This window comes from Curcuma longa, chromosome 4 (genome assembly GCF_044706935.1).
Source record: "Curcuma longa cultivar G26 ecotype Majalengka, Jawa Barat chromosome 4, ITB_CL_G26_1.1, whole genome shotgun sequence".
NCBI classification, from domain to species: domain Eukaryota; kingdom Viridiplantae; phylum Streptophyta; class Magnoliopsida; order Zingiberales; family Zingiberaceae; genus Curcuma; species Curcuma longa.
Window position 1 is genome coordinate 1640817 of NC_133864.1, and position 22866 is coordinate 1663682.

The window sequence follows — 22866 nt, forward strand, 5'->3', positions numbered from 1 at the left end:
GGAGAATGACGTGAGCGCCATCGTCATCGTCGTCATCGAACGGTTCGCTCTGGTTTCGACGGTGGCGATGCGCGTGAAATGGACGGAGGAGCTTCGACCGCTCACTTCGACGCTCGGTTTGTTGCGAGGAGTTATTGCTTGCCTTGTTTTATCTGGATTGGGAAATTTTATTTTACCCCAAGATTTTATAGGATTTTGCGGAGTCTGCCCTCGGACCTTTGAGGCCGTCAAACTATTTCGGAATTTGTCGTTTTGGTATCATTTTGTTAATGATTAAAAGTTTTTCGGGAGACGTGTTGAACTAGATAAAACTTTGAGGGGGTAAAATAAAAGGTTTTCCATTTTGATTCCTTGCGGTATTAAAATAGCGTTCACTCGTGGCTTTTGGTTGTGTTGTCTCTCGCTCAGTGCGCACCGCCGCACGTGAGAAGGGAGTGCTCCGGCGAGGCGGCCTCCATCACCACCACCACCAACGCGACCTCCTCCACAGGACGGGCGGCGGAGATGACGAGGCGTTGCTCGCACTGCAGCAACAACGGGCACAACTCGCGCACGTGCCCGGCGCGCGGCGGCGGAGTGCGGATCTTCGGGGTACGCCTTACAGAGGGCGTGGGGGCGATGAAGAAGAGCGCTAGCATGGGGTGCCTTTCTTCCGCGGGTACCCTTTCCAACGCCGGCGCGTCCCCCTCGGCCGAACCGACGGGAGAACACCCCGCCGATTCCGTCGCGGGGTATGCCTCCGATGACGCACATGCCACCAGCTCTTCTATTTGCCGCAAAAAAGGTCCCAGATTTTACCCTAATTTTTCCTTATCTTTCTTCTTCATTGTTCTTCGAAAAATTCTCTTTTTTCCTTGTTTTTTTCCCCGGTAATGTCTGTCTCGTTTCTGTTTGTGATCTCCAAATATCTCATCAAAATCTTTAAACTGCCAAACGATTTCTCCCAAAGACAAGTTAATTTTGATGGGCCGTGAGAACGCCTGGTTGGCTCAATGCCCATCTCATCTGAGGGGTTAATCGTGTCTCTCGGCGTACCATCATTTATTATTTTATTTTTTGAGTTTTCAGAATTTGGGAGATTTTGGAGTTGAAAATACGACATAATGGCCATAGATTCAAGCACAGATTTTTGGTTATCTGCAACTCAATTGGAGGATCAGCTTGTGTAAATCGAGTGGCTTATCTATCAATCAACGTAAATACATTATCTGTTCATGTTTCTGAAAATTTTCCGCAAGATAGAATTTTCAGGAATCTGAAAAAGAGGGAGAAAAAATGTTTTCCTGTCTATTTATGCATTCGTAATAATTCCTTGACCATTTCCCCACATTTTCATATTAAACCTAACATGGATCGAGCCAATTTGATTGATTAATTAAATTACTTACTAAAAATTATGTTGATCTTACGACTCCTTTAGATATCTTAGAAAACTAATTGTGCTCCATGCATGCACCTTCCTCGCAAGAAAGGAAGAAGGGAACATGAACTGATAGAATTCCTACTCGACCACAGCACCTACAATGGTTAAAATCATATGGTGTATGGCATGGCTAAGGACAGAGGAAGGTTTAGGTTCGCTAAGGTAATGTTAGTGGATCAATGCAGAGCACAGCTAGAATAGGACTGGACTTCCTTCCATATCATTATTGGATGAAAAAAAGGCAAACATAAATTAAATTACTTACCCTCAATATATGTAAACGCTCTTGTTACAACTGAACATCCTTAAACAAGATTTCCTTGCAGATCTTAAATACAATCAATTTTATGTGATCCTGTTTTGCTGTGATTTTGAAGAGGATCCATATATGACGTTAATCAATTTCGCATGGGCAACACCATGAAACTCAATGTGAGATGTACCCTTACCTTGCTGACTCCCTGACTTAACATACAAGTAAATTTTATATAACCAACCAAACTAGGAATTAATTAACTGTACATCAACTGGATCAAACAATTGGAGCTTTACAATGACCTTGAGGCTCAATAGCACCACAACTCTGAGGTTTTAAGGGCAAAACAAAAGATACACAGCACTTCTAGATGCTTTTTACTGTAGTGGATTAGGAAAATTTTCATATTTCCATTGTAGGAGCCTATTCCCAGCAGCAGTATTCTTGAATTAAGAGAGGGCTAATTTATTGCCCACGTAGCTACTGAGAATAAGGATGCTGTGATTGACATAACTCAACACTCGATGGTTATTGTTTTTTATACACTTTCATAACTTAGGGTAGATGATGCTGGTTTAGAGATCAGGATTTTTCATAAACAATATAAGAATCATTGTTGCAAAGTCATAATTGATATCAAGTATCTTTGTGTAATTTCACATGCCACACTTGCTAGGTTCTGAATGACCCTTGAGCATCATCCTGACCACTATAAAGTTGCATGGGTGTAAGAAATCAGCAGATAAATCATCGTGAGCTGGAAAGTACCAATTTATATTCCTACTTTTGCCATGTCCTAATATGCTGGAATGTTATGGATAGTTATATCTTCTGTTGAGATGATTCTGGCTCTACAACTTGAGTGACGGGAAAACTAACACTTTGTGTTTAAACATGAGGATAAGAAAATAACCTTATTAGAGGACTTCAGGGATTATACGCTTGATTGGCTTCTTTGGTAGTTGCCTCTTACAAGGGACATAGAGAACAGATTATTGATCTTATTCCAGGATTTTCCTTATCAGACCTCATTATAGGATGAATCCTAGTTAGTATGCTGAGTTAAATAATCAAGTTGATGATTTAACAAAAGAGAGCGCATCCAAGAGAGTGATCCATGCACATTCTTTTCCCTTCACACGCCAAAAAAGGATGATAAGGAGAGAACACTCCTAAATTGCCCTTAACTTGATGACATCTTTCTATCTTTGATATCTGGACCTTCTTGGTTCTTTAAGACTGATCTCATTAACGGATATCATCAAATCCACACTCCACCATAGTTCTGTTGAAACCCCTGAATATGAACTATAAAGGATTATAGGAATAGTTGATCATTTTTTTGGGCTACCTAATGCACCTTCTACCTTCATAAAAACACAGTTCTACTGATCTTTTTTACAGGCAAGTTCATGCAATTTTTGTTGATGATATTCTCATTTTTAGTCAAAGCATAGGTGGAACTTGACCAGCTTAAATTTGTATTTGTGACATTAGGAAGGAGGGAAAAATATTACTTTCTTGTGCTTTTAATATTACTTTCTTGGGCTTTTAATATCTGGTATGGAATTGAGAACTGAATTCTGAAATGATGAACGTAATCTAGGAACAATCTGAATTGACCGATCTACCCTAATCATAGTGTCCATGGGTTTTTAATATCTTTTTTTGGGGTTTTAGTTAAATTGTCTTAGTCCGTTTGATGTTGTTCTTGAGCATCCTCCAATCCATTGATTTTATTGCTTTACCCTCTAATTTTTCACTCATCTGAATCTGTTAAATCATTTGCATGACATATTCAGGAATATAAGATTATTTACAAGTAAATATTTAGCAACTAATATTGTAAAGAACTGTAGATAGGCATTGCAGGATCAGATTTCAGTGAGAGTGGTTTTGAGTATCATAGTTGAGAGATTTTGTGGTAATGTGAAAGCTGAATGCCAGGAGCCTAAGATGTGCTCACCATCCTAACATGAACTTTAATGTGGTAATGCATGTTTAGGAGTTTCTTTTGATGTGGGCGTTAGTCCTATCTTTAACATCTGGAGGATATCCTGTCTTTTCATGGCCACATGGAGTCTAGGATGGTACAGCCACCACAACATCAAACCTTTTGTAATTGCGCTAGTTACATTTTTGTTTACTTATGAACGAAATTCTCTCTACTGTAATATCAATGGATGCAATCTTCTAGCAAATATTACACTGAATTTCTTTTATGGATCATTTTGTTTGTTATAGTTAATTGTCTGTCTTTTATGGTGAAGATTATATTTTGATAATACCATCTATCGGCTTACCTTTCTCAACCAATGAATTCTGTGGCAAAAATTAAATCATCCTATAACTTAACCAACATAAAGTTCATCTGCTGTATTTTAGGTGTACCATGGACTGAAGAAGAGCATCGAATGTTCTTGCTGGGTCTTCAAAAACTAGGAAAAGGTGATTGGCGTGGAATTGCTCGGAACTTTGTCATTTCCAGGACTCCAACACAGGTTGCAAGCCATGCCCAGAAGTATTTCATTCGACAGAGTAATGCATCAAGAAGAAAGAGACGCTCAAGCCTATTTGACATGGTCCTGAAAAATCCTATGCTTGCTTCAAACTGCACTTGTGTTTTAGTTTTGTATAGTTTCTAGAGCGTTTTAAACTTTGTAGCTTAATCTATATCTGTTCTATTTCTTTTTTGCAGCCAATTGACCAAATCCCAGTCCATGAACAACACTTGAGGTCCCATTCACCTCCTGATGAACCAGATAACACAAATCACTTGGCAACTATGCATGCCAGTGAACAACAAGGAGCTAATCTCTTGGAAGCTTCAGCAACCAAATATGTTCCAGAACTAACAGAAAGCATCCATCCTGATCAAAACTCCATAGCAATGATACCTGCAATCTACACTGCTTTCATTCCAGTGCAATTACCATTTTGGACTCCAAATCTGACTGCTGTTCCGAAAGAGGAAGAAATGAGGGATTCTCATGAGATCGTAAAACCAATTCCGGTTGTCCCAAAGGAAGCACTAAACCTTGAGGAGGTTGTCGGCATGTCCAAACTCAGCATTGGCGACAACCTGGACTATGTCCCGGATCCCTCTGGTCTTTCCCTCAAATTAGTAGGATCTTCTACCTCAAGGCAGTCTGCCTTTCACGCCAACTCTTCTGTGGCTCTGCCTGATCTGAATCAAAGTAGCGGCAGCCCTATCCATGCAGTCTAAGCGTCCGTTCTCCCCATGCATCTAAATTCTTTATCTGCTGTCAACTGTTACTCTGCTCCTTGCATTGAACTCCATAGCATTCATTCTTGTAGCAATCTAGATTGGCAATATTTTAGTTTCATGCAGCTTGTTAATAACTGAACTATAATTCTTACTATGAAAAACTATCTTTTCATGATTTTGGGCAATCTGACGCTGACTTGTTTAGTTTTTTCAGCAGTTTTATGTGCTCTATATTTGGGTATGTTTGATATTGTATTTATGTATCCAAAGCATTTGCCAGTGCTGTTGAATGAATCCCTTATTCCTTTTGGCAACTTATTTATACCAGTGTTTGAATCCCTTACCACGAAAGATCTCAATTATATGCCTATTATAGCTGGGTTCTTGAAGAAATGGTGATTTGTTAACTCATGTGAATGCACATAATTGTATACGCGCGTAGTTGTAGTTCAAATCCAGTTAGAAATCTCATAGTTCAAGATAAATTTGTTAAATAATTTGTCCGCTCCTTCTATTCACCAACATCATATCCTCTACCATATACACAAATTATTTCACTCATATTGAATAAATAAAAAAACGATTGGCTAGAATATTATATCAGCACTTAAAATATAATTTTCATTATTTTACTTCTGGGAAAATTGTAAATGCCAGGAATATCATGACAAAGATATCAAAAGTATTCAAATTCTTAGAATGTTATCAAGGAAATATTTTAGTGTTTACATTTAAAACATGGAAGACTATGGATACCTATATTATACAAAAATTATATTTTTAATAAAATATAATTCTATAAATTTAGTGTATATATATATATATATATATATATATATATATTAAAAATATCTTTTTCAATAAAAAAACAGAAGTTATTAAAACACCTATCATATAATTTTAAGAAAAAAATAATCATATTCTTTTCAAATGTGAAAAAAATATATTAAAAATTATAAAAGACTAAATGCAAGTGGAAGCTAAATATCCTTGAGATTTAAAATTGTGTCCTTAATATTTTGGCTATTCATGTATTCTAATCCATTTTCGACAAAAAGAAAATTTTGTTGACCTGGTTAAGGGCATTCTTAACTAAGACGTTGCTACAACTCACTCGGATCCATTACCCTTTTCTTTTCCATGGTATGATTTGTCCTTATTGTCCAATTATGCCACTGTCTCTGTTAAAGATTCTTGTTGTGGTGGAGACCATGTCGAGCACCACTTTTATGCTGTTTATGGGTTTGAGCTACCTCTTGATCTAATGCACTGATATGTTAATGGATTTCGTGGTTGGGTCTTTCAATTTCCTTTTTTTTGGTAGACCATCAATAGGAACACATGCAAGATGATGGTTTCTCATTACCTTCTGGTTTGTCTATCAGGAGAGCCAAAAATCGCTTCCGTTCTGGTTGTGAAACCATCTTTTTCTTTCTGCTTATTTGTAAAGAAGATGCCGCGTGGTTTGTTTGTTTATGTGATGGTCCTTCAGGATATAAAGGGGAAAGAAAACAGTGCATTTTTCGTCCACTATCATGTCAGTTTCAGGCCAGAGTTTCTAGACCCTCGATGAAACTCGAGCTATCATACGTTGTCGAGAAATAACATCAGTAGAGAATATTTGGATATAGAGCTGATACGGTGGAGTCTTGAAATCAGCACGTAATTGCTGATGGAACATCATGTGACTGAGAAATAGAAAAGAAAAAGATCTTTAAGAAAGATCAGGTTCGGGTCTAGGGTTTAATCTCTACAACCATTCGGTATTACACGTCGATCACATCTCGACCTCGAGTTTCAATCTCAAATTCCAATCTCAATGCTCACTCGACATCATGCGCTGACCCCATCTTCACCTCGAGACCTCGAGTCTCAATACTCACTTGGCATCACACGCCAACTCCATTTGATCTGCGCCGATTTCATCTCGACCTCGATATCCGAGATTTGGTCTCCGTATTTACTCGACGTCATGCGCTGACCTCATATCGGCCTTGAGTTCCGATCTTGACATTCACTCAGCATCGCACGCCAATCTCATCTTGCTCTCGAGTCTCGACCTTGAGATTTGATTTGAGCACTCTTTCGGCATCACTTGCCGACCCCATCTCGGCCTTGAGTCTTGACCTCGAGTTTTGATCTCGGCACTCACTCAACATCACATGCTGATCCCATCTCGGCCTCGGGTCTTGAGAGATCCGATTTTAGCACTCACTCGGCGTCACACGCCAACCTCATCTCGGCCTTGAGTCTTAACCTCGAGTTCTAATCTCGGCACTCACTCGGTTTCACGCACCGATCTCATCTTAGCCTCAAGTCTCGACCTTAGAGCCTACTTAATCTAAGAAGTCGGTCGACCCGCACAATCAGGGGAGCCTAAAAATATTTCTTCCGAGAGAAATAGAAAAATATCCCCAAAAAACATGGGCAATCAAAATCTTTTTAAAATTAGAATGGATATTTTAGAATAATATCTTAAACAGATATTAATAACTCTATAAAAAAAAAGGTTCATACTCATGGGCACAGATATGTATACATCAACCCCAATTTCCTCAAGCCTTTAAACTCCTTTCTCAAACCAAACCCTAACTTGAGCGTCAGAGTGACTAAATTTCTTTTTGAGTACTTTTTAAGTCTCTTCATCTCTCCCGATGACTATCATTCAAGGAACATGCACGTCAACAGTTCGTGAACCGGTGGCTTGTCTTGATTATCTACAGTGTATTGGTCAGAATAAATTGACGTCCTCTGTGAGAAAACTGAGTCAAGATGCTGTGATGGTTAACACTAGAAGAACTAATGATAATCACGGCTCCGTCGGAAAGAAAAGTTAAGATGAGTATCCCCTTTCTGAATTTTCTCCCAGGGATTCTCCTAATGGCGGCAAAAAGTCTCCTCCTTCAAAAGTTAAGTATGCAAAAAGTTATTTCCTTCCTATTCGTATTAGACTTGTTAATATCTTTCTGTGCAATATCTACAAACCTTATGTGTTAATTATCATCCTGCTCGTAATATTTGATTTGTGTCATCCTGTTTGCAACATCAAATCATCAATTTTTTGGCCATTAACTCAACGAGGATACTACCCTTATACGATAATATAACTTTGATTATTTGGCGAATAGAAGGATCTTTTGCCAAAAAGGAATGTTGGAAGGAATCCAACTAGGACTTTTTATTATCAGAGAATTCTTTAGAGCATGGGTTACTATCAGCAATCTAGGATTTCTTTAAAAAACTAGAAAAAATGATAAATCTCAGTTAGCCTCATTGACTATCTCTGGGGTAACCGGTCCGGTCTCACGGAAGTTTCCCACCGGCCATCAAGGAAATCGAAAAGTGCACACAGCGGTCAGCCCAGACGCCCAGCATCTTTTGATTGCGCTCCCCATTTGGAGGAAAAAATGATAAATCTCAATTAGCCTCATTGACTATCCCTGAGGGTGACCGGTCTGGCCCCACGGAAGTTTTCCACCAGCCACCAGGGTAAATCAAGAAATGCACGCAGCGGCCAGTCCAAACGCCCAGCATCCTTTAGTTGCGCTTTCCATTTGGAGGAAAATTCCTGCAAATACGTCGTAGTTAGGGATCGAACCGCGAATACCTGAGAGACAACCTGGATGTCCTACCACGACATCATGCCCCGGGGATGCACAGATGTTATTGAATATATTTCATTTTATCAGTTGCCATCACATATTAAATTTGGATCCTTTACTTTTCTAATATCAGATGGCTGTGAGAAAGACTGTCTAGTAGTATGTTAGAAAATAAACTGGCAACAGGATCTTGATTTATGATCATGAGATGTATGACATGTGTGGTTATTAAAAATGCACCTTACAAGACATATAAGAACATAATTAGAGTACGTGGAGACCTTATTTTTTACCCATATTATGTGTGATGGTTAATATGAATCTAACATATCTTCAAAGCAATTTTAAAGATCTCTTCAACAGTAATCTCTTGGTCTTCAATGGGCATAATCGTGGATTGAGCTATTCTCTCTCACTCCATAAGTACTCGAAAATCATAAGATCGATTGTATTATTTTATCTCCAACTTCGCGGGTATTCAGGAGTCGTGATGTATAGCTTATTATTCTCTCCCGACTCGAATATAATCGTGAATCAAACTATTCCATCTTTGAGCGAGCATATTATTTTATCTCTGACTCCGCGAGTATTCAAGAGTCATGATATAGAACTTATTATTCTCTCCCGACTCGGGTATAATCGTGGATCGAGCTATTCTCTCTCTGACTCCGTAAGTACTCTGAAATCATAAGAGCGAGTTTATTATTTTATCTCTGACTCTGCGGGTATTCAGGAGTCGTGATATCGAGCCTATTATTCTCTCCCGACTCATACATAGTCGCAGATTGAGTTATACTCTCTCCAAATCATCGGGATATCTTCTTTAACTGTAATATCTTAATTCATTCATCGGGTCATTAATCTTTACAGTATTGCTTCATAAATTTAATATAGAAGTGATTCAAAACTCTCAGGCATGGAACACCGAGTCCCGAGCTGGCGACTTAGCCTTACGACAAGTTCGAAACACCAAGCCCCAAGCTCGCGACTTTGCCTTACGAAAGGCCCGAAACACCGAGCTCTAAGCTCGTGACTTTGCCTTACGACAAGCCCAGAATACCAAGTCCCGAGCTCACGACTTTGCCTTACGACAGGTCCAGAACACCGAACCTCAAGCTCGTGACTTTGCCTTACAATAAGCTCAGAACACCGAACCTCGTGCTTGCGACTTTGCCTTACGATAGACTCGAAACACTGAGCCTCGTGCTCGAGACTTTGCCTTATGATAAGCTAGGAACACCGAGTCTTGTGCTGCGACTTTACCATATGACAGGCTCGAAACACCGAACCTTGTGCTCATGATTTTGCCTTACGACAAACTCAGAACACTGAGCCCCATACTAGCGACTTTGCCTTACAACAGGCTCAAAACACTGAGCCTCGTGCTTGTGATTTTTCCTTATGACAGGCTCAGAATATTGAGCCCGGTACTCACGACTTTGCTTTACGATAAGCCCAGAGCACCGAGCCCCAAGCTCACCGATGACTTTTCTTTACAACAGGCCCGGGCCCAAAGCCCCGAGCTCGCTGATGACTTTGCCTTACGACAGCCCAAAGCACCGAACCTTAAGTTCGTTGATGACTTTGCCTTACAATAGGCCCGAAGCACCGAGCCTCGAACTCGCGACTTTGCCTTACGATAGACCCGGAACATCGAGCCCTGAGCTCGTGACTTTGTCTTATGACAAACTCGAAACACCGAGCCCCATGCTTGCGACTTTACCTTACGATAGGTTCAGAACACCGAGCCCCGTGCTCGTGACTTTGCTTATGACAAGTTCGGAACATTAAGCCCCATGCTCGCGACTTTATCTTACGACAGGCTTGGGCCCAAGCACCAAGCTCTGAGCTCGCCGATGACTTTGCCTTACAACAAGCCTAAAGCACAGAACTGATGAGTTAGGGTTTTATTGATTTTTAATCGATTTATTTTTGGGTTTTTACATGAAAATAATTATTTATTGAATCGATTTGACTTTAATTGTCCTATATTGCATGATTTAAGGCTTGATATAATTTTTGTGATTTAATGGTGAATTTTTGGCATTAATTTGATTTTTATTGATTTTAGGGCTAAATCGGACCCAACTCGAGCTAAACCGTGGTCAAATCAAGTCAAAATTGCCAAATTGATCAAGCCAACATGGAGGACATGACTTAGATCGAGCCTGATCAAAATTTCACAAATTTTTGGAAACCCTAAGCTGCCCTAGAGCCTAGATCAAATGCTGACCGTTGGATCAAGATCAATGGCTGAGATTGCTTGATTAATGAAGGGTATTTAAACCAAACTTAGGGAATGAACAGTGCGGCTGCGCCGCACTGTTCACCTTCGTCCCGCGCGGCATTCCCCTGTTGCGGAGCGTAGCTCCACAGCCAGCCCCTTCCATTTCTTTCTTTTCCTTCGAGTTCCTGGGTCCCTGAAGAGGCGAGAACAGGTTTGTTGGGCAACAAATGGCAGCTGGACGGAGCGCGTAGGGGAGGGTTTCTCCGGCGCGTTTTTGCCCTGTTCTGTTTGTTTCTGCAATTTTCGGCGTGGTTCGAGCTTGGGTTGCTTCCGTGAGCTGAGGAGGGGTTCTCTGAAGGACTCGGAACGCAACTCGATCAGTACCATCTACATTAGCGCAAGAACGGAGCTGAAAAATCCAGAATTGCATCTTCAAATTCCTGTTCGTGCCATTGTCTGATTTCAGCGAGGGTTTCGCTGATTTTCCGAGCTGTGGACGCGAGCAAAACACGACCAGCATGCGACATTCGAGCTTCTGAAGGGACTTTCGAAGAGGAGGGTCTCCAATTCGGGTTTTGTTTGACACCAAGAGAGGAAATCGAAGAAAGGGAAGCAATGGATGTTACTGCATTCGATTACTGCATTTCTGTTTTTTTTCTGTTTTCGTTTCTGAAATTTCCAGCTTTGAATCTTTCTGTTAATTCGAATTCTTAGAGACCTTGTGAATTTTGGCATGTGGTTCATGTTTAGCTGTTGTTTGGATTTAAATTGGTTTAGATTTTGCTTAGTTTAGCTTAAACCCAAATTCAGATTCCGTTCCTTTGCATTTACTGTTGCGTGCCAATTCAAACTGTTGCGTGCCAATCTATTTCATATGTTTCAGATTTAGTTAGCTTCATTTAATGTTTTAGTTACATTTTGAGTTAGTTGATTAGTTGTGACAAATTCACCTTGTCTAGTTTCCTTGCATTTGCATTCCTAAAATGTTCATGAAGCTTGATTAGGTTTAGTTCATACCTTTTAATAGTTGCATTTTAGGTTTTGATTTACATTTCATTTATTTATTGATTTTGCATTTACATTTCATTTCAAAACACCAAAACCCCCATTTTATATAGAAAACCCCAAAAAAGAACGACACCTAAGCTCAAATTAAACAATTTTCTACTAGTCCTTGGAAAAATACGACTCGAGGCCCCTATACTTCATTTATTTGTATTTATCGTGGGTTTTCGATAAATTTATAAATTCTAATTTGCAACCCTACTCGTGACATTTCATAGCAAATCTAGGGTTGTCAAATTTTGGCGCCGTTGCCGGGGAATAACTAGTAGGAATTGTTTGATTTGAGCTTATGAATAATTTCCTTTATTGTTGTTTTGATCATTGTTGGTTTCTAAAATGTATGGAAATTCTTTTTATCAACAACCATTTTATCAACAATCTGAACATCACAATTTTTATTTGCAGGAGCCATATCAAGGTTTTCAACATGTGGATCAACAATTTCAACTTCAAAATCAGAATTTTCAGATGGGGCAATTTCAACAAGGCTTCCAACAACCCCTAAATCAAGATTTTCATGGCGATAATTTTCAGCAACATTCATGGAATTTTCAAGGGAGTTTTCAACATCAAAATCCATCATTTCAAGCCCAAAATCAAAGCCAACCATTCTTTTCTCAAAGTGGACAGATTTATACTCAATTTCAGCAGCCCACTCAATTTCAAAATCAACAAAGGTCCAATGCACATCAAGGGAATTTTGGGAGTTCTAATGGTCTCATTCAACAACTAGAAAAACTTGAGGAGAGACTGCAACAGAGCTTACAACAACAAGAAGACATTGATATTCAAAATTTTGAAAGACAAATGAGTCACATGGGCACTATTATCAGTCAGCTTCAATCCCAAGGGTCCAATCAACCACCATCGCCACCATCTCAATCATTTCTGAATCCATTAGAGGATGAGAGCATTATGGTATTCCGACGTGATAAATCTATTCCAGACCCAAGACTTCAGACACTTATCTCAGTTTCTGATCAAGACATGGAGCATAAACCACAAAGAGAATCAAATCCTTTAGAGCCAGTGTCAGTCTTCATTGCTGAGAACCTGGAGGAAGCTGATATGGAGCCTGATCAAGTGAGTGTAGGGGATTGCACTGAGCCCCAGGGATCACCACTTTTGATTGAGGTATCAGAGGATTTTGAGGATGGATGTAGGAGTGTAGGGGATTGCATGGAGGCAATACCCCAAGAATCACTTCCTTTTAGTATACATTCCCTTGAGTTAGAGCAGGAAACCTCATCTGAGGAGGATAAAGTTTTGGAACCACATAATCAGGAATTAGGGCTTATTTGTGATCACTCCAGTATTTGCCATGCTTCAGGTACCTCCTATTCATCCATGGATATTATTCATGCCCATCATTCAGAAAATGTCATAGAGGTACCAATTTTTGATTTTGTTGGATGTGATTCATTTCTTTATGCATGCCCTAAACATTTTGATATTGTTATTTCTGCTCTTTCTTACTCCACATGCGTGTGGAAGATTGGTTCTATTTTTGGCCTTGCAGATTTATTTGAAAAATCAGATTGCACACTTCCACGGTTGATAGAGTCTCCATTAATGCTGAAAAAGGCAACAACAATTCAAGCAACAATCGAGCTTCCCAAGTGGATGCTCCATCTGAATCACCTCCGACCACCTGAGACACCATTCAAGGAGGTGAAAAATTTTAAAAAAGCAACTCAGCACATTCATGGCTATATTATGAAGATGCTTACCTCTCCCCGATCCATTCCATTACCGGCGTGGATTTTATTACTGAATCTTCTACAACCGCCAGGATTCAGGGGAGTTTGTTCCAACTTTCTTTTCATTGTTAATACCATATTTAGTTTTTATTTTGCATTTTTAGTTTAAATCAGTAATAAGTTTCATTTTCATGAGCATTAAAAAAAAAAATACCATTGCATGCATGGTTTAGGGTAGGGAATAAGAACCTTGAAAGTGTACCCCCCTAGGACTTCTTTACATCATGTTAGAAGCTCTTGAAAGAGAATTAAATTTGATTGATTATTCTAGGAATTAAGTCCATGGATGAACACTTTTGAATGCTTGCATGACCCTTAGTAATGGAACCTAGATTGATGAACTTGAGAAAATGCGATTTTTATACCTAGTGAGGTTAGCCATTTTGTGTGATGCACTTAGGTGATTGCCACACTAGAACTTGCTTGTTTTCTTTCAAGGCTACAATATCTATGATGGGTCCACATTTATTTAGGTTTAAAAATTTCCCCCATAAACCATCACACCTTTCATGCTTTATCATGCTTTTCCATTTGCTCTTTGAAATTTTTCTTCCCCATTTTCGATTCAATTTTCATGCTCTCTTGGACATGGGTATTGTTGATTGTTATTAATGTGCCTTTGCCCGAGACGGTCAAAGATTTAAGTGTGGGGGAGGAGGTTTGAAATTTTGAAGAAAAAAAATTTTTTTTTTTTGAGAAGAAAAGTGAGAAGTGTGCCAAAAGTTGGAGGTTTTGTGCCAATTTTGATTAAAAGCAATGTGAAAAAGAGAATTTCAAGTAGAGCACTTGAAAGTTTCATTGTTATGATGTTATGATGATTTTTGTGATGATATATGATGTTGAGAATTTCTTGCAAGAAAATTAGAGATCAAGTGCCAACATCCCTTAACAAAGGTTCACATGAGTTGTTTTTAACCTCTCATTGGTTTCTTTGCTCTTGAATTGCTAAATTGAGATGGAAATGAGTTGATATCAGAGTGCATTGAGTCATGCTTGCAATGTAATGGAGTTGAGGAGTTATTTTGAGGGTTTTGAAGATGGAATGAGCAAGTGTCCAAGTTGAAAAAAGCAAGGATGAAAAAGGTGAAAATCAGTTTGGGAAGTGATTCATGGCCGGATTTGGGCACAAAAGAAGCCACAGAAATGTTCAGAAATGAGGATGAAAATGGTGGATTCAAAAGTGGAGGAATGGAGCTTGTGAACCAATTGAAAATCAAATATGCCCATATTGTGCCAAAACAATGATTTTGTGTGCCAATTTTGATTTTTGAAGCCTCATGTGGATCGGTTTCAAAGGGAAATTTGATTGATCTATATTTGTTAGAAATGCATTGAGTTGAGAAAGCAAAGAATTCAGAATGCAAATGATCAGTTTGAAATCAAACAAAACAAAGAAAAAAAAAAAGAAAAGAGAAATCCAAGAAAAAAAAAAAAAAAAATGATGGGAGTTTTGAAGTTGGGAATGAGTTTTGCTTGGATTTGATTCAACAAATCATTTGAATTAGTCAAAGCAAGTTGAAGAATGGATGTGTGAATGCAAATCATGGCTACAAACAGATTCAGAATTTGAAATCAGAAAAAAAAAAAGAAAAAAAAAAAAAAAAAAAAAAAAAAAAAAAGAAAGTTGTAGAATGTATCAAGTGGAGTTTCAAGAATTTGATCGGTTGAGGAACTACATGGGAACCTACTCCATTTCAGTTCACTTCCTAAACAACAAATTCAGATATCTAAACCTTCAAGATTGTCAGCTGCAACAGTGAAAAAAAATCAAAACAAAAAAAAAAAAAAAAAGAAAAAAAAAGAAAAAAAAAATCAGTTTGCAGTTTTGCATTTTTCAGCCACTTTGACAAATTTTTATGGGACTGATCTGAAGCTGAATTTCACAGAACTTTGCATGGCTATTAGCATTATCAATCAAGCTTCATGATGCAAAAAGAATGGAGGCAAAAGAGCAAGAAACAAGAGAGAAAAGCAAGATTTCATTTTGAGAAAAAAAATCAGTTTTTCAGCTTTATTTTTCAGCCATGTTTTATAATTTTTCTGCTACTGATCCGAATCTGGATTTCATGGAAATTTTGCATGGATATTAGCGTTATCAATCAAGCTTCATGATGCAAAAAGAATGGAAGCAAAAGAGCAAGAAACAAGAGAGAACAAGCCAAATTTCAGATTCAATTTCAGTAATTTTCAGATTTAAACGTGCCAATGATACATTGAATTTGCGGATTCATGTGAACTGAATTTTGATTTCTGATGATTGGATGCTATTTCTTATCTCTTGTGAAATCTAAATGTGAAAGAATTGAGCTTGATTCGAAGGAAAATGCAAAATGGCACATTTGGGAGATGTTGAAGAAAAGAAGAAGAAGAAGAAGAGGAGTTTGTATCAAGGAATGAAACCTCATGAGTTTTGATCAGAATTGCTTCATGAATCTGAAAAACACACTTAAAGAAATGGAATACAAGAGAAAGAAATCAGAAAAAGGGCAAGGGTTCATTGATAGCATTTTACTATACCCATGTCTTCCACTTTCATGCACTTTCTTTTCTTGAAATCTCTTTTCTCTTGAAATTTCACTTCTAAATTCCTATTTCATTATTTCAGTTCATGATTCCTTTGTGTCTTCAATAAGCCTAGTATATGTGGATTCCAAATCATGAATGGTAGTGGAGAGTAGAAAACAAGCAAGCCTATGGAAATGCATGAAACCTAAGTTGCTTGAGTGAGCTCCATTTCCTTTTTGATCATGAATTAGAATTAGGGTGAGAGCCACTGATTTATCTATTGAAAACAACCTCGTGAGATTCAGTGTGATGCATTTTTCTCAATTAGTCATGAAGGGTGAAACTTACTATGCGGTTAACCAAATACAAGGGTTAGTCCATGGATTTAAGTTTTTGAGACTTTACAAGCTTAGATAATTTTCTTTTAATTGTTTCTAATCATGATTGAGGATGATCTAGGGGGTACAATCCTAGTTTATTTTGTTGACTTGAGCGGGACGCTCAAGGGTAAGTGTGGGGGAATTTGATGAGTTAGGGTTTTATTGATTTTTAATCGATTTATTTTTGGGCTTTTACATGAAAATAATTATTTATTGAATCGATTTGACTTTAATTGTCCTATATTGCATGATTTAAGGCTTGATATAATTTTTGTGATTTAATGGTGAATTTTTGGCATTAATTTGATTTTAATTGATTTTAGGGCTAAATCGGACCCAACTCGAGCTCAACCGTGGTCAAATCAAGTCAAATTTGCCAAATTGATCAAGCCAACATGGAGGACATGACTAGATCGAGCCTGATCAAAATTTCACAAATTTTTGGAAACCCTAAGCTGCCCTAAAGCCTAGATCAAATGCTGACCGTTGGATCCAAGATCAATGGCTGAGATTGCTTGATTAATCAAGGGTATTTAAACCAAACTTAATCGATGAACAGTGGCTGCGCCCACTGTTCATCTTCGTCCCGCGCGCGCATTCCCCTGTTGCGCGAGCGTAGCTCCACAGCCAGCCCCTTCCATTTCTTTCTTTTCCTTCGAGTTCCTGGGTCCGTGAGGAGGCTGAGAACAGGTTTGTTGGGCAACAAATGGCAGCTGGACGGAGCGCGTAGGGGAGGGTTTCTCCGGCGCGTTTTTGCCCTGTTCTGGTTTGTTTCTGCAATTTTCGGCGTGGTTCGAGCTTGGGTTGCTTCCGTGAGCTGAGGAAGGGTTTTCTGAAGGACTCGGAACGCAACTCGATCAGTACCAACTACATTAGCGCAAGAACGGAGCTGAAAAATCCAGAATTGCATCTTCAAATTCCTGTTCGTGCCATTGTCTGATTTCAGCGAGGGTTTCGCTGATTTTCCGAGCTGTGGACGCGAGCAAAACACGACCAGCATTGACATTCGAGCTTCTGAAGGGATTTTCGAAGAGGAGGGTCTCCAATTCGGGTTTTGTTTGACACCAAGAGAGGAAATCGAAGAAATGGGAAGCAATGGATGTTACTGCATTCGATTACTGCATTTCTGATTTTTTGTTTTCGTTTCTGAAATTTCCAGCTTTGAATCTTTCTGTTAATTCGAATTCTTAGAGACCTTGTGAATTTTGGCATGTGGTTCATGTTTAGCTGTTGTTTGGATTTAAATTAACCTTAGATTTTGCTTAGTTTAGCTTAAACCCAAATTCAGATTCTAAATTCCTTTGCATTTACTGTTGCGTGCCAATTCAAACTGTTGCGTGCCAATCTATTTCATATGTTTCAGATTTAGTTAGCTTCATTTTAATGTTTTAGTTACATTTTAGAGTTAGTTGATTAGTTGTGACAAATTCACCTTGTCTAGTTTCCTTGCATTTGCATTCCTAAAATGTTCATGAAGCTTGATTAGGGTTTAGTTCATACCTTTTAATAGTTGCATTTTAGGTTAATGATTTACATTCCTCATTTATTCATTGATTTTGCATTGCATTTAATTTCAAAACACCAAAACCCCCATTTTATATAGAAAACCCCAAAAAAAATACGACACCCGAGCTCAATTTAAACCTTTTCTACTAGTCCTTGGAAAAATACGACTCGAGGCCCCTATACTTCATTTCTTTGAATTCATCGTGGGTTTTCGATAAATTTATAAATTCTAATTTGCAACCCTACTCGTGACACCTAATCTAGGGTTGTCAATGTGGGCAGTGCCAATCAGGATTTCAGATCGAGAACTCTATGGTGACTTAGTAGTGCTTGCTATGCATGACTATGATGTCATCTTGGGTATGGATTTCCTGAATAAGTACAACGCCTCCATTGAATGCCGCAAAAGAAAAGTAGTGTTCAAACCTGAAACAGAGCCTCAGTTTGAGTTTGTCAAAGAACCAAAGAGAAAGATAAAAGGGTTCTTGTCTGCCTTCATGACTCAAAAGATGTTAGCCAGTGGATCACCTGATTTTCTTGCACATGTAGTAGATGCCAACCAAAGGGAAGGGCTAAAAAAGAAGAAGTCAGGGTTGTCTGTGACTACCCAGAGGTATTCCCTGAAGAATTATCCGGGCTACCTTCAGATCGAGAAGTGGAATTTGAAATTGAAGTGGTTCCTGGTACCAGTCCAATTTTAAAAGCGCCTTATCGTATGTCTCCAACAGAACTGAAAGAACTACAAGAACAATTAAAGGAGCTACTGGACAAGGGTTTCATCCGCCCCAGTCATTCACCGTGGGGAGCCCCGGTGTTGTTCGTAAAGAAGAAAGACGGATCTATGAGAATGTGTATAAATTATAAGGCACTGAATAAGGTAACAATCAAGAACATATACCCTCTACCCAGAATTGATAATTTGTTTGATCAGTTGAGAGGGGCAACAGTCTTCTCCAAGATTAACCTGCGGTCCGATTATCGTCAATTAAAGGTCAAGGAAAGTGATGTGCCTAGAACTGCCTTCCGAATAAGGTATGAGCACTATGAGTTTGTGGTCATGCCCTTCGGAGTGACAAATGCTCTTGTAGTATTTATGGACCTAATGAATCGAGTGTTCAAGGAATTTCTGGACAAGTTTGTCATCGTCTTCATCGATGATATTCTAGTATATTCAAAATCTCCAGAAGAACATGATGCTGAAAATAGTATTGTAGACTCTCCAACAAAGACAGTTGTATGCTAAATTCTCAAAATGTGAGTTCTGACTAAACAGAATTGGTTGAATTTTTTATTTTTGAATTCTCCACCATTATCGCTCCTGAGTCTTTTAATTTTAATTCCTTTTTCATTTTCTATTTGTTTACAAAAGTGGTTAAAAGTTTCAAAGGTTTCATCTTTATTTTTAGGTCTAGGTGAATTAATTCAAGAATTGACTTAGTTTGAGTTTGATTAGTTGGTTTGTGGGTTGACCTAGTTTGTTTTCCTTGTTGGCAAGCATTACATAAGGTTGACTCAAGGTTAGGTAATTTTGGTAGTCCTCTAACTAAGCCATTTAGTTTTGGTAGTTTTCTGAAGTGAGTGTGTGAAAGTCTCCTATGCCAGAGCCAAGTATCATCTTTATGGGTTAAAAGGCAGTTTACTAAGGGACGGGTTAACCTGATTTCATAAATGTTGTTGTGCCTATGTCCTCTAAGTGTGATGCCTGGGTTGTCAGTGTGTTTAATCAGACATTCATTGGACAAGAACCTAACCTTATAACCAGTATCACACAATTGACTGATACTTAGTAAATTAAAGTAAAAATTCTCAACAAGTAAGACATTTTTAATTATAAAATCAGACTCAAGTTCAATATTACCTAGGCCAATTACCTTAAGTTTACCGTTGTTTCCAAAAGCAACGGTCCCTAGTCTTTTGTACTTGAGTTCTGTAAATTTGGTGGGATCCCCAGTCATGTGTCTGGAGCATCCACTGTCAATAATCCATTTATTTTCCTATAGTTAAGTAGGAAAAATTAAATTTTTACCAATTTAGGTTGAATTTAGGTTCATAGTTAACAAAAATGAAGCACGGTAAAAAATAGAAAGATTTTTGTAAATAGAATTTTGAATTTTAAGAACTTAGAAAGATTTTTTATTTTTTTTTTTTAAAAAAAAAACTTAGAGAGAATTTTGAAAGTACAATTTAAAATTTAGAAATATTTTTTTTTAAAAAAAAACATATTTTTGTTTTTGTGGAAAAGAATTTTAAATATAAAAATTTTAAATTAATTTGAATTTTGAATTGAATTAAATTTTGAATTAAATTTGCATTTTGAATTGAATTTAAATGTTGAGTTGAATTGAATTAATTAAGGATTACCATTCAAGTTGAATTTTGAATTTTAATTTAATTTAATTTAATTTAATTTGATTTAATTTAATTTTAGTTTAATTTTAATTTAATTATAATTTAATTTAATTTTAACTTAATTTTAATTTTATTAAGTTATGTTTGCATTATCAATTTATATGACAATCCATTAAGATACTTGCTCCTTGCGGTAGCAAGTATATCGAAAAAGGCATTACAAAAATTCGATTACAAAGCTATTGATTGGAATTTAAGTACAGCTTTTTGTTACCAATTTTTGCGCTCCCCGGAGTATGGATTCGGCGTCTCGGTGCTCGTTGAAGTAGCTTGATGTAGTCTCGGCACCAACGTCGAAGATCGGAAGCTTAACGGACGCGAGGAAAGCGTTTGAGAGCGAAAGGAATTGGGTGCTCGAAGGCTGCTCGCGACTGCCTTATATAGTCGAGCTGAGTCGACTCAGATAGGCATCTGGGTCGACTCCAGCCGACGTGGCAGATAAAACTTTATCGCTTATCCCTCCTGAGTCGACTCTGGCTTGCTTCTGGGTCGACTCCAGTCGCGGTGGCGGCGGTGGCGATAACTTCTTGACCTGAGTCGACTCAGAACGCCATCTGAGTCGACTCCAGCTCCGCTGGCGATGACTTTGACGCGCAGACTTCCGGATTTGTGCTGATTGGGCTGGAGTCGACTCCAGAACCTATCTAAGTCGACTCCAGACCCAAAAATTTGAATTTTCGGCCGGAGTTAGCATTTGTCGAGCCCTTCTTTCCTGCACAACAAGTTAGCTCGAAACATAATATTTAAGGAACCGGTCGGTTCACCGAACCGGCTTCGAGTCTTAACTTCGGATCTCCGGTGAGATCCTGGGTTAGACCGGCGCCTACTGTTCCTCGTAGGAACGCGTCCTCACCCACTCCCCTCGGGAGAATTTACCTGATGCCAACCAAGTCCTCCTGACCTGTTGGACTTTTGCTCGGCTCTGTCGTTGCCCCCCAGGACTTGAACGCAACTGATCCTCCTGATCAGTCCATTCTTTTCTGCAACTTGGTCCTCCTGACCAAGTCCATTTCATCCGCAACTTGGTCCTCCTGACCCAAGTCCAGATCTTGCCTGGTGCACGTTGACTCTGCCAAGTCTTCTTGCCTAGCCAAACTAGGACTTAACCTGTTTCTCTGCAAACTCATTTCAACTCAGTTAGCCAAACCACATACTTAACTTGATCCTAGTTCCATAATCAAAACACAGGTTTGACCTGCTAGTGCTTCCTGCACTAACAATAGACCACGATCCACTTTCTCTCGCGGCTGACTCGGCCTTCAGGTCGACTGGAATCACCATTCAGGTCGACATGATCTGACGTGGAGGGTGTTGATAGACTTCGACTTCCACTGTGCTTATCCGATCTCAAGTCACCTGGAATCCCATTCCGGTCGACTTGACCGTCCAGTTGACTCGAACCTCGGCTTAAGTCGCCCGAGTCAAAGACTTCACCTCTCCAATCTGCAATATAAGTTAGTTCCAAATATACAAAAAATAGATTGGAGAATCAGTTCTCTGAACTGTTTCTTGGTCTTAACTTCAGGTTTCCAGTAAAACCTTGGGTTAGACCGACGCCTACAGTTCCACTTCGGAGAACGCGTCCTGACCCACTCCTCTCAGGAGAATTTACCTGACTGCCAACCAAGTCCTCCAGACTTGTTAGACTTTTTGCTCAGCTTTGTCCTTGGCCCCCAAGAATTTGCTACTGTGACTCGGTCCTCCAGACCGCCCAGACTTCACCAACCCTCTGGTCCTCCTGACCGTACCCGATTGGACTTTGGCCATGCTTCCCGGTCCTCCGACACTGCATGGGCTTGCACCTGGTGCACTTGACCTGCCAAGTCTTCCGCCTGATCCTCCAGACCAGGACTTGTCCTTGCCTAGCCTACAACTAGGACTTTGCCTTTTGTCTAGCCTCAACTAGGACTTTACCTGTGCTCCCTGCACACTAGATCAACATATCAGTCCAATAACACACTTAACTTGAACCTTGTGTCATTATCAAAATTAAGGTTCGATCATCTGGTGCTTCCCGCACCAACAATCTCTCCCTTTTTGATTATGGCAACTCAAGTTTCAAGTTAAGAAAAAATACTAACTTAAAAAAATTTAGAATATGCCAAAAAAATGAATATGTCATGTTGTGCAAAAAGTGTTAATTCTTACTCCCCCTGCTTCCAGGGCTCCTCCTGAACTTATACTTAGTTTAAAACAAGCAATATTTTTGAAAATAAATACATTTTAGTTCTCTCCCCCTGAACTTGATATTGCTTAGTTTTGAACAAACTTAAGCAAAATTATCCAAGTCCTTTAAAATAAAACATTAAGTTTTGAGAACTTTGAAAGTTTTGAACTTTTTCAAATAGTTTAGAATTTTGAGCTTAAGTTCAAACTTTTTTAATTTTCAAACATGTATTCAAGTCTTTGAAAATATTTAAGACAAAATTTAAACTTAAAACATTTTAAAAAAAATTTTAAGCCTTAAAATTTTTTTTGAATACTTAAAAAACTTTTTCCTTGAA

At 38.7% G+C, this 22866-nt stretch overlaps 1 protein-coding gene across 1 annotated transcript; it reads left to right on the top strand.

Moving 5' to 3' along the window:
• Positions 1-396: 396 nt before the first annotated feature.
• LOC141827993 (transcription factor MYBS3-like) lies at positions 397-5080 on the top strand. The gene is made up of 3 exons (XM_074715340.1): positions 397-784; positions 4065-4261; positions 4378-5080. The coding sequence occupies exons 1-3, from the start codon at positions 505-507 to the stop codon at positions 4903-4905; spliced, it is 1005 nt and encodes a 334-aa protein (XP_074571441.1). The 5' UTR covers positions 397-504; the 3' UTR covers positions 4906-5080.
• Positions 5081-22866: the final 17786 nt, after the last annotated feature.